At 38.5% G+C, this 13548-nt stretch overlaps 1 protein-coding gene across 1 annotated transcript in view; it reads left to right on the plus strand.

Moving 5' to 3' along the window:
- Positions 1–13219, plus strand: part of SLC26A7 (solute carrier family 26 member 7) — a gene marked incomplete at both ends in the record, with an annotated part of 71299 nt that extends 58080 nt beyond the window's left edge. Inside the window, 6 exons of the mRNA XM_082499245.1 lie at positions 4042–4158; positions 6206–6254; positions 8927–9027; positions 10845–10899; positions 10989–11092; positions 13184–13219. Coding sequence (XP_082355371.1) covers positions 4042–4158; positions 6206–6254; positions 8927–9027; positions 10845–10899; positions 10989–11092; positions 13184–13219 — 462 coding nt within the window. The remainder of the gene's footprint in view (positions 1–4041; positions 4159–6205; positions 6255–8926; positions 9028–10844; positions 10900–10988; positions 11093–13183) is intronic.
- Between the last annotated feature and the right edge of the window lie 329 nt (positions 13220–13548).

Below are 13548 nucleotides of genomic sequence, written 5' to 3' on the forward strand. Positions count from 1 at the left end.
TTTTTAAAATTTGGCCTCCTCCAAACCTAAACCTACCAGTCAAAGATTTTAAAGTCTTTCGGTTATTTTCGTTGCAACAGTCATCAGAGTTGCTTGTGGTCAGGCCTATGGTAAGAAGAGAAGGGTAATGACCCAGAGAGTTCAACTCCCTCCTCTGAGATGAAGTGGTAGGTCAGCAGCCAAAAGACAAGTAAAACCATGTGTCCTTTCAGCACAGAGTGCCGTCACTAGGACATCCTATCTTCCCCACTGTGGCAGTTTCTACTACGTCCTCTTTCCTTTCCTAATGCTTATGAAGGGTCTTATGTACCTGTAAGCAACGTGCTCAGCAGTTGTTACCTCACTGCTAAGAAACCCTCCTTTAAAAAACTTACTTTTTCTGGCAAATGTTTTCCATCGGAGCTATCTTGGGCTCAAAATCGGAATTTGGCTCAGGGGGTTTTACTGTTTTGGCATGTTGAACAATGCCAGAATGCGAAAGGTACGTGAGAATGGGGAGGGCTCTGAAATGCAAATTAAAAATGCTGTTGTTGAGGCTGGCCCAGCCGTCAATTATTATATCACTTTCCATTCTTAAGATAAATGCCGGAGTTACCTTGTCAGAGAGGGGCAACCAAAATTTGATTTGCCTGCTTTTTTTCATCTCAGTTCATAAAATATTTCTATGCATCTCTGTTTTAAGCTAACTGGTCCCCTGCTTTTTTTCCTTAATCATTAAGATTAATGCCAGTAACCAAGTAATAACAACCTAGTGTCTGCAGACAGTGGGGAAAATAACATTTTGTTAAGGAAGCAAATTGCTCAAGAGCTTATTACACAAAACAAAGAAGGAAAATATTTTTAAGATTCAGAAAAATGCCTTTAATTGAATTTCGAGTCACTGGGTTGCAGCAGGCATTTAGGGTAATTTTTAATGTATGAATGTTAGACTGATCCAAGTTCCCCTGGTAAATAACAGCTCAGACATAAACAACAAGACTTTTAAACATAAAAATATGCAAGCTTAATGATCTACCCTGCCATTAAGGTCTGTGGGTTTGTAGAGGTTATTTCATCAATAGGAGAAAAGACACTTTAATATGGAAAAAATCAAGAGGGTATTTAGAAGCTTATGTGAAACACATTGCATCACAGGCCTTTCCTGAACTGAATTCTTACCCAAGCATAGACGGTGCTGTGCAACCGTTGGTATCCTTCTAACTGACAATGGGGACAGGCCACCTGAGATAATTTTCTTTCTTTCTTGGCCAGGACGCAGCAAAGAGGAAGTTCGTTTTTCTCAGTACGGTTCTTACTAAGAAAGGAGCTAGAACAAAACCAGAACCAGGAATAACTGAGCCAAATTTGGCACAGTTGTCCTTGCCCATCCTGGACAAAAGATTGTACCTAAGTCTGTCATCTGCTTCACCTGACCTTAACGATTCTAGCCTTTCGAATTTTCCACCTTGTATTTTTGGAAGCCTATTAGCTTGTTGATCACCATAGGCTTTGATTTTTGCACATCGGCCTTTGTTTTTCTTAGTTTTCGTCTTCCACTTTGCTCCTTCTAGTATGGCACCAAAGTGCTCACTTGTCTCCACACTAAGATGTGCATATCATCGTTTTTAAAGGAACTTGTGGGATGCCGGAGTATTTCTCCATTCAAGCATATATTGCCCTCTGCTTTGCCCCTATTTTAGAGTTTTCTTTCATATCATTTTAGCCATTTTAATTGCTAGTTAGGCTTTGCCACTTGACTGACCAAAGTATGTTGGTGATGTGATATTTACCACAATCACATTCATAGGTAAATTGCGCAAAGTCCCTATACATGGTCTGGGGTTCATTGCCTCAGTTCTGGATGTTTGAAATGTTTCCTCGGTCTGTATGATGGTCACTGCGGTGGTGTCTGAGAGATCATCTGGTTCCCAGAAGTCTGAATAGCAGTCTACAATAAGGAGGTAGTTTGTGTGGTTTGTGGTGAAGATTTCCATCCCTGTTTTGCTTGAAGGTCTGTTGGGAAAACTGCATATCTTCAATACAATCCCACACTTTTTTGAGCTACTTAAAAAATTGTCTCTGTGTCAGCTCCACTTACTTGTTTTTAGGGTCTGACCTTGTTACATGTCTCTGACTTCTATTAGGAAGAACAGAGGCTTTTTGAACTTACATTCTCTTGCGAATTCTTGGTTATCACTTCCCGTTACCCATTGTCACAAGTAGTCCATTTTTGAGAACTGATACTCACATAAATTAGACATTTTATTTCAGTAGTAAATGGATATTTTCTTTGTCCAGACCCCTTTTTTGCACTTAGTGATGGTATACTTTATTGCATTTTTGTGGACTGAAATCCTTTTGCAGAACTTCTCAGAATCGGATCTGTTGAACTGCCCTCACAGTCTGCTGCTGACCTGCTGAGGTGGTGTCAGCTGCAGTGTTTGCCCATTAAGATCAGCAGAATGGTGTCTCCCATCCTATTTTCATTCTTCCAAAGTGGGCAAAGTTTTTTTTCTGAGGCTGTTGATACAGACACTCGGCGATACCATATTTTGCATGTGAAAATACCTAGTGGGAATCATTGCTGTGCAATGTTCAGGTGGTGCATTCAAGGATCCTCTTTTCCTCTCAACTGGAAGGAGAACGCTCTGAACTTCCACGTCACCTAGAGATCCCCAGCTGCCATAAAAGACATGTCTTAAAGGCAAATTAATCCTATTACTTTTTTGGCAACTGGTACTTATGAGCAGCGTTACTGTGGCTATTTAAGATTCTTTGGTGGCATGCGTGCTTGTCAGGTAGAAAAAGTAGAAAAGTCTTCTGAAAGTATCGGTAAATCTTACAGGCCACACATGATCCTGCTTATTCCCGTTTACAACACTAGATGCACAAAAGTTTAATACAGTTATTTATTAGAATGTACATAAAGAACTTTATAAGTAGATGTGATATCTTTTACTAGATCAAATAGTACAACTGGGAAAAGTAGAAGACCCTAACTGCCGACAGGCTTGTCCCCAAAGCTGAAATAGAAGAAGCAGAAATCAAAGCAGCTGTGCTCCACATTGAATTTCGTCTGTCTCAAGCCTAATTTTCCTAAGGAAAAGCGAGACATGGTTCACAACCCAAGGAAAATGGAAATTTCAATATAGTTAGCTTAATTCTACCTACCTACAACACTAGTATTTCAATGAGTTTGTGATTGCTGATATCCAATATATTTATATATAAATTTTAATTTTCTTACTGGCTTTTGAATGACAGTAATAGTGCTTGCATTGTGGGAAATGTTCCCCTGTGGTACCTGGGGGTTTCTGACCTTTGTCTGACGTCCTTCACAAATAAGTCTGCTGTGTAAAGTCTGGGTTTGGGGGGTTACACAGTTTCATTGAAGGTAGCTTGTGAGCTGGTTAAAACTTATTCAAGGAAGTGTAGAGACAGGATTGGGGGTGGGTGATGATTCTTGTGTGGATTATTTGTTGTGTTGGTTGTAGATACGTGCTGGCAAAGTTTTGAATGTGTTGCTCAAGTTTGGTCTGGATCCACTAAGTGTTTCCATGGAGAAATATCTCTGTTGTACTAAAGTCATGTTCAGATGACCGAGACGAACATTTTCAGCATTCCACAAACCACCTGTGGTGTACACCCCAAAACCTTGTGTACTTTTTCCAATCTGTTTCTGTTTCTCTAATAAGGGATGTTCCCTGCCTGCAAACTTTGTTTTGCCTCTGTTTGGGGATCATACCAACTGAAACAGTGCTACCATTATTTGCCAGATAATAGTTCTTAGTATTATGCACCATAACAAATATGATTTTTTGTTCACACTAACTCAAATTCAGGATGATGTTACTTACGGGTTACTTATATTTCCCTTTTTACTTCAGTTCTGCGTGAAGACTGATCAAAACAGTTATATGTTCAATCACTCTCACAGTCCAAATCTCCTTCTAGGTTCATTTACAGGAATTTTGGGGATTTTTGAAGAAATAAGTTTTGGGGTTTTTTTTGTCTCCAAACCAAAGATAATCTTTTCAGCATTATGTTTATTTCATTCCACAGGAATCATTAAAACAGGTAAAGATCGTTTCAGTCAACAACCCGTTAGTCTTTCTGAATGCCAAGAAATTTCACTCTGACCTGATAAAGATAATCCAGAAGGACTGCACGAGCAGCCAGGCATGTGAAGATGTAAACAAGGTAGGACGTGCTATATGCTTCAATAATCACGGTGAAAGTGTTGAAGATCATGATTGCTTTCATTGCGTTTCTTAGAGAATACAATCAGATACTGGAACAGATATAACAAGGTAATACTGCAAATGATTAATTTAGAATAGAATAAAGTTAATCCTCATCTTAATCAGAATCACAGAATCATCAGAGTTGGAAGGGACCTCTAGAGATCATCTAGTCCAACTCCCCTTCTAAAGCAGGATTGCCCAGAGCACATTACTCAGGACTGCATCCAGGCGGGTCCTGAAAATCTCCAGAGAAGGGGACTCCACCACCTCCCTGGGCAGCCTGTGCCAGTGCTCTGTCACCCTCACCGTAAAGAACTGTTTCCGTGTATTTGAACGGAACTTCCTGTGTTCCATTTTGTGCCCATGTGCCCATCTGCCAATCAGATTCAATATGGATTATTTTCGTATTGTTACTTGAAAAGAATATCTCTACTTTTTCTGTACATGATGCTGTAAGAGACATTAAAGCACTGATCCAAAACTCTTCAAAATTTCTGGCAGAACTTACATAACCTCAGCTAATATAAAGTTGTGATTTTAAAAAGACAGCGAGTAACTACAAATCTACTTGAATAAATTGTGATTATTTTTTTTTCTGGAGATGAGTACATGAGAGATAGACACTTCATTTCTGTTTCTAACTAGAAATAATTCCAGGAGAATTAGGCAGAAGGTACAAATTGGCTACAGTTTTTCTCAAAGGTAGTGTTTCTTTTAATTTTCTGCACTGACTGTACTGGAAAAATAAACAGTAAACTAATTATGTATAACCTGGTTTTGGAGGAAAACCCTGTAAGTACAGTATTTTTCAAGTTTATCTGCATGTAACAACTGCAGCTTCCTACAATGCTCCCTAAGGGAAAAAAAAAAAAAAACAACAGCTTTTTATTTTTCTGTCATTACAATGAAGACATGCCAATAGCATACAATGCTTATTGTGGGCAATTTCATCCAGTTTGGCAAATTGGGCTGAGAAAATCACAGCCATTTCTTCCATGGATTGTTAAGACAGTATTCAGCAATGTGTGTCTGCCACCTCTGCTGCCTCTGCCAAAGAGCTGCGCTACCCATACCGACTTTGATGGGTGGCTTCTCCTCGTTGTTCAGAAATTCAGCTCAGAAATTGTGCTGCTTTTTTTCCTTGGTTCTGCTGGGTTAACTGATTTGGATTAGTATGATAATGTACCCCTAAACAGAAAGAAATTACTTAAGATTTGCATGGAATTAATTTATGAGTTAAATTAATAAGTGTAATAAGTTAATAAGTTAATTTAATAAGTTAATTTATAAGTTACTTAGGAGGGAGATTTTATCATTTGTCTCTTCTTTAAGGTACTTGGCAGTACAACTGCCTGAAATGCTATGCATAATTTTTTTTTTTTTGAGGAATGAAGGTCTTTCTGTAGCACATAATGGCAGTGAAAAAAATTGCACTTTGGATTTTGTTTCTGTGCCGTATTTCTGGTTATAACTCATATTGAAATCATTATAAAAAATTTTCTGGAGATAAAGATAATTCTTTAATACATTTATGTGTGAAAAATGTTCTCACTAGGATATTGGCATAGCAGATGAGACTGCAGCAGTAGAAAATTAATCAAAAGTTCATCTTATAAAATCAATGACTAGAATTTATCTTTTCAAGAATATCTTCCCCATCTTTTGACCACTTCTTTACCAACCTCTGCTTTCCCAAAAGCATCCTGTCCATAATATGCTTTCTAGGAGATCAAAACATGACAGAGGTTGAGTCAACTAAAAAGAAAAGCAAGATATCAGTTTGGTATAACTTTAGAAGAATACTGAGAGACATACTCAGCAAATATTGTATATCCAACAGGCTGTTTCATGCAACATGATTTTGGAGAGGAGTTAACTTTGATACTAAGAAGAATCCTTATGTATTGCATTGATTTTCTCTGGTTACTATGCATTCGACTAGTTTTCCTTGGTATGTTAATAGTTTGCTGCTTTTATTTCAGTGTGAGCAGAACACATTGCTCTGTTCATTTCCCAACGGAAGTTGTCATGGTGAGTTTATTATCAATAAACGATATTAAACCCAAGATGTATATAAGTATGCAAAATGGCTCCACGCTTTTCTATTTATTTCTAGGTGAATTCAAGTTGTCTGGAATCTAATGTTTTCACTTAGACCACACAGTGTTAAACTCTGTTAACCTTGGCCTAGCAGGTCTTACTGATTCTGTTCTCGACTGACTTCTTAAGAATGAAAATACCTTTTCTGTAGGAGTCCCTGCTTCTTTCTCATGAACCATTGTGTGGTACACTGAGACAGGTACGCAGTGGGGGGAACCGCGTCCCGCATTACTGCCTGGATTGGTCTTTAGACAAAGGCCTAGGAGTCTGTTTTGCTAAGCTCTGGTCTTGTTTTTTTTTTTGCATTCACAGCAGGACTTGAATATTAGTATGCAAAAGTGAAAATAGGATAAGATCCAAGCCACCTTAAATCTTTGTGCTTTTTAAAGCCACTTAGGAGAAAATCTCACAAAACAGCAACTGAATTATCAATGGCCACCAATGTTGTACAGTCTATCAATACGGTATAGAATAAAGGGAAAAAAAAAAACTAAGGGTTTGTTTTCAGTTAAGGATTAAGCTGGATAATTCCACTCTTCCCACATTTTATAACACTTAAATCAAACCAGAGCACATACCTTCCCATGGGAGAGCTGCAGCAACCTTTTGCAGAAGACACTTTATACAGATGACTTCATTGTGGATAGAATTAAAATATTGTGTTTATTTAAAACACTTATAAGCATTAAGGCCACAGTAGAGAATCTGATTTGGGGGCTGTTGTCTGAATGTTTACATCTATTAACTAGACTCATGACATTTTTATGATACTACAGTGTTTAGTTTACTTGGGGGTGACGAGTGCTCTGCTGTAACACAGCAACGCAACGATAACGGCTACCGAAGACTATACAGTGCTATACTGTAAAATACTAAAAAAGCATAAAGCACTTATATGTGAGGAGTACTTTTGGAAGGTCTTGGCAGTACGTATTTCAGTCTTCTTGTGGATGAACTGGTTTCTCATGCCACAGAAGTGACAGACAGCACAAGACCTCTTTTCTGATTGCTTAAGTCCTGCCTTAAGGACTTAAATGCTCTGTCGTTCCTTGCACCAGCCAGTCTATGGTTACTATTCACGAGAGCTTTAAAATAGAAAACACGGAGTAAAAAGAAAAATCTCTATAAAAAGGAAAACAAAATGTGAGGCTTAAGTTTTTAGGAAGTAGAGGAGCAGAAAGACATAATCCTTACAGCAGTTGTCCTGGAGGACGCAGCAACGTACATCTTTGTCAGAATCTTTCCTTTCTCCATCTGGGGAATACCGATGTGCCATTGGTCTGTATCAGCACCAAATTACACAGCTGCTGCTGTCCTTGCCCACTGGTTCAGAGAGGGAGCAGGTCTGTACCTGCACCCCCATTCAGAAGCCAGAGGCAGCCTCTACTGCGGTACTGGATCCCAGCTGGGCGGGAAGGCAGCACCAGCAAGTAATAGGGAGAAGGACTAAGTTCTTCTGTTTCAGAGGCGCAGGAGGTGCGTAGAAGAGATTACAGTGAGCAGCCTAGCAGATGTCATAAATCCTTTCTTGGTTTCCATCACAGTAATGTCAGGCAGGAGGTTTCCTGTGAAATTCTGTATTTTTATTTGGTATGTGTCTATTACTGTACATCGGGCAGCACAAAGACAGTAAATCTTTGGAGGTGCAAGTCCAAAAGGCTCTGGCTCTCAGACTACTGTCAGAAAGGACTTAGCACCATTATAAATCTGCACCACTGTAAATCTACTCCATGGGGAAATTCTAAGTCACTTCAAGAGTTTAAAGTCTTTTCCTCTGCTCTGTCAAAACCATTTAGCTTAACCCACCTTTACATTTACATTCAGAATTCCTTTCTTTCATCTTTTTTTTGTTGTTTTGTGCATTATGATAACTAACATTTGTTCACAGAGCGATGTAAAATAAGATGTGCATTATTTTCTAGTTTTCCTTTTATGCAAGCCAGGAATCATTTATCCATGTGCCAGTTCAGAGGCATTTAGTACAGAGTGTCCTTAGTTTAAGCACGAGACGGCCTGAGGTTGAAGAATGAGTATAAGACCTTTGCAGCTCTTACCTACAACTTTTTTTCTCCAGCATCAATACATGATAGTATATAAAAAATATCCAAACAAAAACCAGCACAGTAAAACCTTAGGAAAATGAAACAGTGTCTACATATTTTTGTTCCATACAGGGGGATATTAGTTAAGCCGTAGGCAGGCATTTAGGTACTACAGAAATGAATGTCATACCAGAACTTAAGAGAGAGGTATATTCTCTGTATATCCCACGTAAACTCTTCCAAACAAGCCAAGATATTATCCTGACTCATTTAGAAATTCAAAACTGAAGAAGCAATTCTTTAATTCTTGAAAGACTATTCATGTTTAAAGCATCTCACTAATAATATGGTCTGCCATCTTCTTCTGGTCACCACTTCATCCCGCTGCTCTCAAGGTCCTTCATTTGTGCTTCTAAAATATGCTATTTGCTTGAATGATACCCCAGTACACAACAGCAAATTTTTTATTGTGATAGTTTGGGCTTATTTTGTTGGACTACTATTATTCTTGTATGCTTTTCTTGACTATTCTCACTTTTAATTAATTTATCAAATGTGTAGGTGAGTCGTTGCAGACATGTCACAGTGAGCGACGTGTTTTGATATTAGACTGCAGTGGACTGAATTTCTTTGACTACACTGGAGTCTCAGTGCTGCTTCAGGTATTCATGGCATCAAATTCTGTACATAGAAATATAATTACATATACAAGTTATTGGAGCCAGCTACCAGTCATCTCACCTATCTCAGTGGATAAATATGCCATTAGTGGAAAAGCTGAACACAGATTTGTTATTACACTGCACTTTTATTATATATAAAATTATATCAAAAATAATACTAAAGATTTTAGGTGACATTCAGTGCAAACAAATATTGGTATGTAGTGGAGATAAGTTTCTAAACTTTTTTTTTTTTAATTAATTTTAAAGCTGTTTTACCTCATATTTGACCCCATCATGTCAGGCATGACAGTCGCTGCACAGCCATGAGTGGATTTACCACTTTAAAATTTCAGCTTTTAATTCTGTGATTTTATCTGTACATCCTGCTTTCTGCTAAGCCAGAGGTCTTAACGATCTCCATGTTTTCTCTTCTGGGTTACATACCTAGCAGGCTGGGTTCCTCAGGCATTGCAGAAGCTCCAAGAAGCTCCCAGAAGACTAAACCCAGTAACCACATAATGAGCTGTTCCAGATAGTGGATGAAAAATTATGTTCAAATGCTATTTCTTATGTTTCCATGGGGTCTGGCATTTAATAGTTGTGTAGTGGGTACAGATTTAAGTGGGTTTGCAAGGCTCGGTTCATATAATTTTTCTGAGTAAGACAGATGACTAGATTTGAGCTTGGGTCTCAGCCCAGGCCTTTTCTTATCCTAACCATTTTCTCAATTTACTGCAGTGATTAAGCAGTGAAGTAAGTGTTATCTTAAAAATGTTAAATTAAAGCTACATATATAGGTGGGAATATAGTCAAAAAGAAAACTGGAAAAATAAGGTTAGCGGGAGTTACTCTTTATTACTTCTCCCCTCAAAATATAGGACATCCAATAAAGCATTCATTAAAAAAAATAGTTGTGAAACTGGTTTCCAAAAGATCTTAGAAATCTCAGAACTACAAACTATATTGAAGAAGCATTTGACAAATTTGTGAGAGGTCTGTCCATCGTGGGCTGTGAAGTGCACAGGTTGGAAGTGCGGCATCTGAGTGAATGACTGGTCCAAAACTGAGTTACCCAGAAGAGGAACATGCTCCACGATGTTACAGTCCTTCCTGAGATATCAACACTGCTGCTAGATTTGGAGGGGTTTTTAGACTGAGGCAAGCTTTTGGTTTGTTTTTAAAAATAGGGTATTCTGGCGTGGTTCTCATTGAATCTCTTCTCTCGGATTTGTTCCACTTTTCATGGATTATTTAAACCTTTTTTGAAGCAAGGACTGCTTCGGATGTCCCTCATCTTCCAGAAAAAGGCCGAACTCTGGTTCTAGAAGTATTTTCAATTTTTTTTTTACTTTCTATCTTAGTGACTGTTTAGTCTCTGTGAATTTGAACATTTTCAAATAAAGAACAACTTATTGCAGAATGTAGCTTTTCTGACAGACTGCTGGAAGTCTCAAAGTTTCCTAGGTCCAGTTCATGCCTTTATGGGCTGGTAGGTAAGTATGTGGTGAGAAGATGGGAAAACTTGCTGAAAAAGGACAATTGGAAAAAAAAAAACAACTAAAAATATAGTTAAAAATGCAAAATTGTTAATTAAATTTAGATTTAATTCTCAGGTACTTTGGGGGGGGAATTACTGTGGGTTTGTGGTGTTTGCATTATAGAAGGGCTCTCTCTGGTGGCTGCTGGCAGTATAGCTGCAACAGCAGCACTTCGTGCTCTGCCTGCTTTGAATATGTTCTTTTTGTGTATTTTATTCTCTGTTGGTATTATAAACAGTTGTGTTTTTTTTTAATTTCATGTTTTCACACACATAGACATACATGGACTGTAAAACCAGGCACATTGACGTGTTGCTAACACACTGCAAAGGCAAGTACCAGCTTACAGCAAAATTTTTAACATGACTGTTTATATATCCTCGCTACCTTTTCAGTGCTCATATGTTTGTTTTATTGCAGCTTCCTTGATAAAAGCAATGCAGTACGGTGGAAATCTTGAATCTGAAAATCCTGTCTTCTTTGAATCTATTTCTTCAGCAATCGATGCCATCCAAATTCACAGGGTAAGACCTACAGCAGGGGTAGGTGAAGTCTGGAGGGCTTCTTGGATGCTGACAGCAATTTGTTAAAGTCTGGGGAAATCTTAGTTACCCAGTGAACCTTCTGTGCAGAAAGCTTTTATCTGTCTATTCTCTACAACGGGTCCTCAGCCTCTGGACTGCAGTTATCAAGTTTTTCCTGCTAGCACTCTCTTCCCATCACCTTCTCTCCTTTAGCAACAATTTCTCAATCTTCTACTCTACATCCAGAGGCAATGTGTTGTGATGCATTAATCTGGGCGCATTCTCCATTGGAAAGCGTCATATCATCTAGAGACACCTGACGTAAATTCTTGGTGGGGTAAATTAACTTGCACCCAGCTCTGCATTACTAAAGCTACACCGTGTTCCTCAGCCTGGGTTGCTTTAAACTACTTCACACAACCCTGCACTGTTCTGACCGAAACACCTCTGGATCCTTAGCACACTTTTTTCTAGCTAATAAGGTTGCCTGTACCCTGCACCGTCGTGTGCTGTGTTGGCTCACCAGTGGAAAGAGGGGAGAGGAATGGCATGAGGTGGAAGAGAGAGCTAGAGGGAGAAAGCAGGCTTGGCTCAGAAATTGAGGCTTGAGGCTTGAGGCTTGAACGTGCATTTGCTTGAACATACATTTACTCGCTCAATAGTAATTCTTGCATTCCTTGTTACAAGGCTGCAAACCCGGGCTTTCCTCATAAACCACGTGAGCCTTTTCCGTTGCAATCCCAGCGTAACTGAGCGTGCATTACAAGTAGTGTGCTTTCCCATGGTTTTATTTGTGATTCCAAACATGCCTAGAGCTTGGCTCAGAGCCTTCTCCAAGAGACATTAAACTCATCATGGTCTGTGGTTTTGTTGTTGTTTTTTTTCTCCGCTTTATATTTTACTAATTAAATTACCGTTGCCTATGGACAAAATCACTTTCCACTGATTTGTCCAGATAAGGTGAGTTGGCACAGTTGGTCCAGTGGATTGACCAGAAAAATGTGTTCTCTTCAGAGCTTTTCAACATTTTCTATTTTGTTGCCCTGCAAAAAACGTAATTTACTAAACGGTAACTACAGGGCAAAAATAATGGGGATGGCTATTGTATATTTTGTCTGGGTCTGATTAGACTAATTAGGATGATTGTTGTATTATAGAACGTCTGCATTCTTTATAGACATTAATTAACCTTCCTAACATTCTTGTAAGATAGTTATGTACTAGCATTCCCATTTTATGAAAATGGCACATGGAAAAAGTGAAAAGGGGGAGTTAGAGCTCAGAAGCCCACTTTTCTAGGAACTGATCCCATGTTTCTACCAGAGCTGTTAACCAAATCAAAACTCTGAACAGTGGCTTAGCAGATTAGTCCAAAAGGCTTGCATGCAGCCTCACATTTTGAATGTAATTCTAAACAGTGTATATATGCTGCTGATGTCTCTTCAGAGTATTCAAAGTATGAGATTTGGGGGTTTTTTATGTGCTTCTTGCATTTAACACTTGGAGAGAAGAGAAGATGGACAGGAGCGTGATAGCAATAGCAGCACCACACTGTAACAAACAGTCTATCTATGTACTCTTCCTGTGCCTTTTAAGATGCTGAGGTCAGCAGGAATTTTGTGTGTTTACATGAAATAAAAATGGCAGGGTAGGGTAGGGTAGGGTAGGGTAGGGTAGGGTAGGGTAGGGTAGAAAAGAACAGAAGGAAGGAGTTGGAGATTTATGGAAATTGATTCATTCCGATTTACATTTCAACATCCCCCCACAGTAGGAAATAGTCTTTTACTGGCAGAAAGGCAGAGGCAAGAGGGTTTCATGGTTCCTTTTCATCTCTGCTGCTGTTTGGAAAAGCAAAGGTGCTCTTATTCATGTCCCCCAAGGATAATGTCATGTAATTCTAATTTTTATGTTGACAAGTTGAAAAGAGACTCATCTGTTACTTTATGCAGTTCATCCTCATCACAAATAACTTTTTGATTTGTAGTCTTTATAATGGTGCCATTTTCAAATTAACACTGCTTCGTCTGCTAATTTTATGTAGCATTATAGGAAAACATTATAATACATTTTTTTCTGTTTCTCTCAATTTAGAATTACAGCAAGTTCAGTGAACAGAGTGAAGTGTGATACCGACCCACTGAATATGGCTAGTTTGATCTGCTCATATTCAGAATGAACTACACCACTGTTTCTCCTTAGCTTTTTTTCTTCGTGGGATCTTATAGGTGATATTTTTTATGCCATACGTATTTACTACATTCAGTAATGACAGATCTGCTATTCAGAAAAAAATCTTTCAGTTGTCATCACTCAGAGAATGTCCATACGATTCCTCTATAGTGGTTTTATATAATATTTTTATATACATTTAGGTAAATATTATTAGGAAGCAGACATGAGGTAACGACTGTGTTTACCACTGAGGTATATTCTTTTAGATATCTTCTATTGTAATA

The sequence above is a fragment of the Vanellus vanellus genome, assembly GCF_965231255.1.
Source record: "Vanellus vanellus genome assembly, chromosome: 2".
Taxonomy (NCBI): domain Eukaryota; kingdom Metazoa; phylum Chordata; class Aves; order Charadriiformes; family Charadriidae; genus Vanellus; species Vanellus vanellus.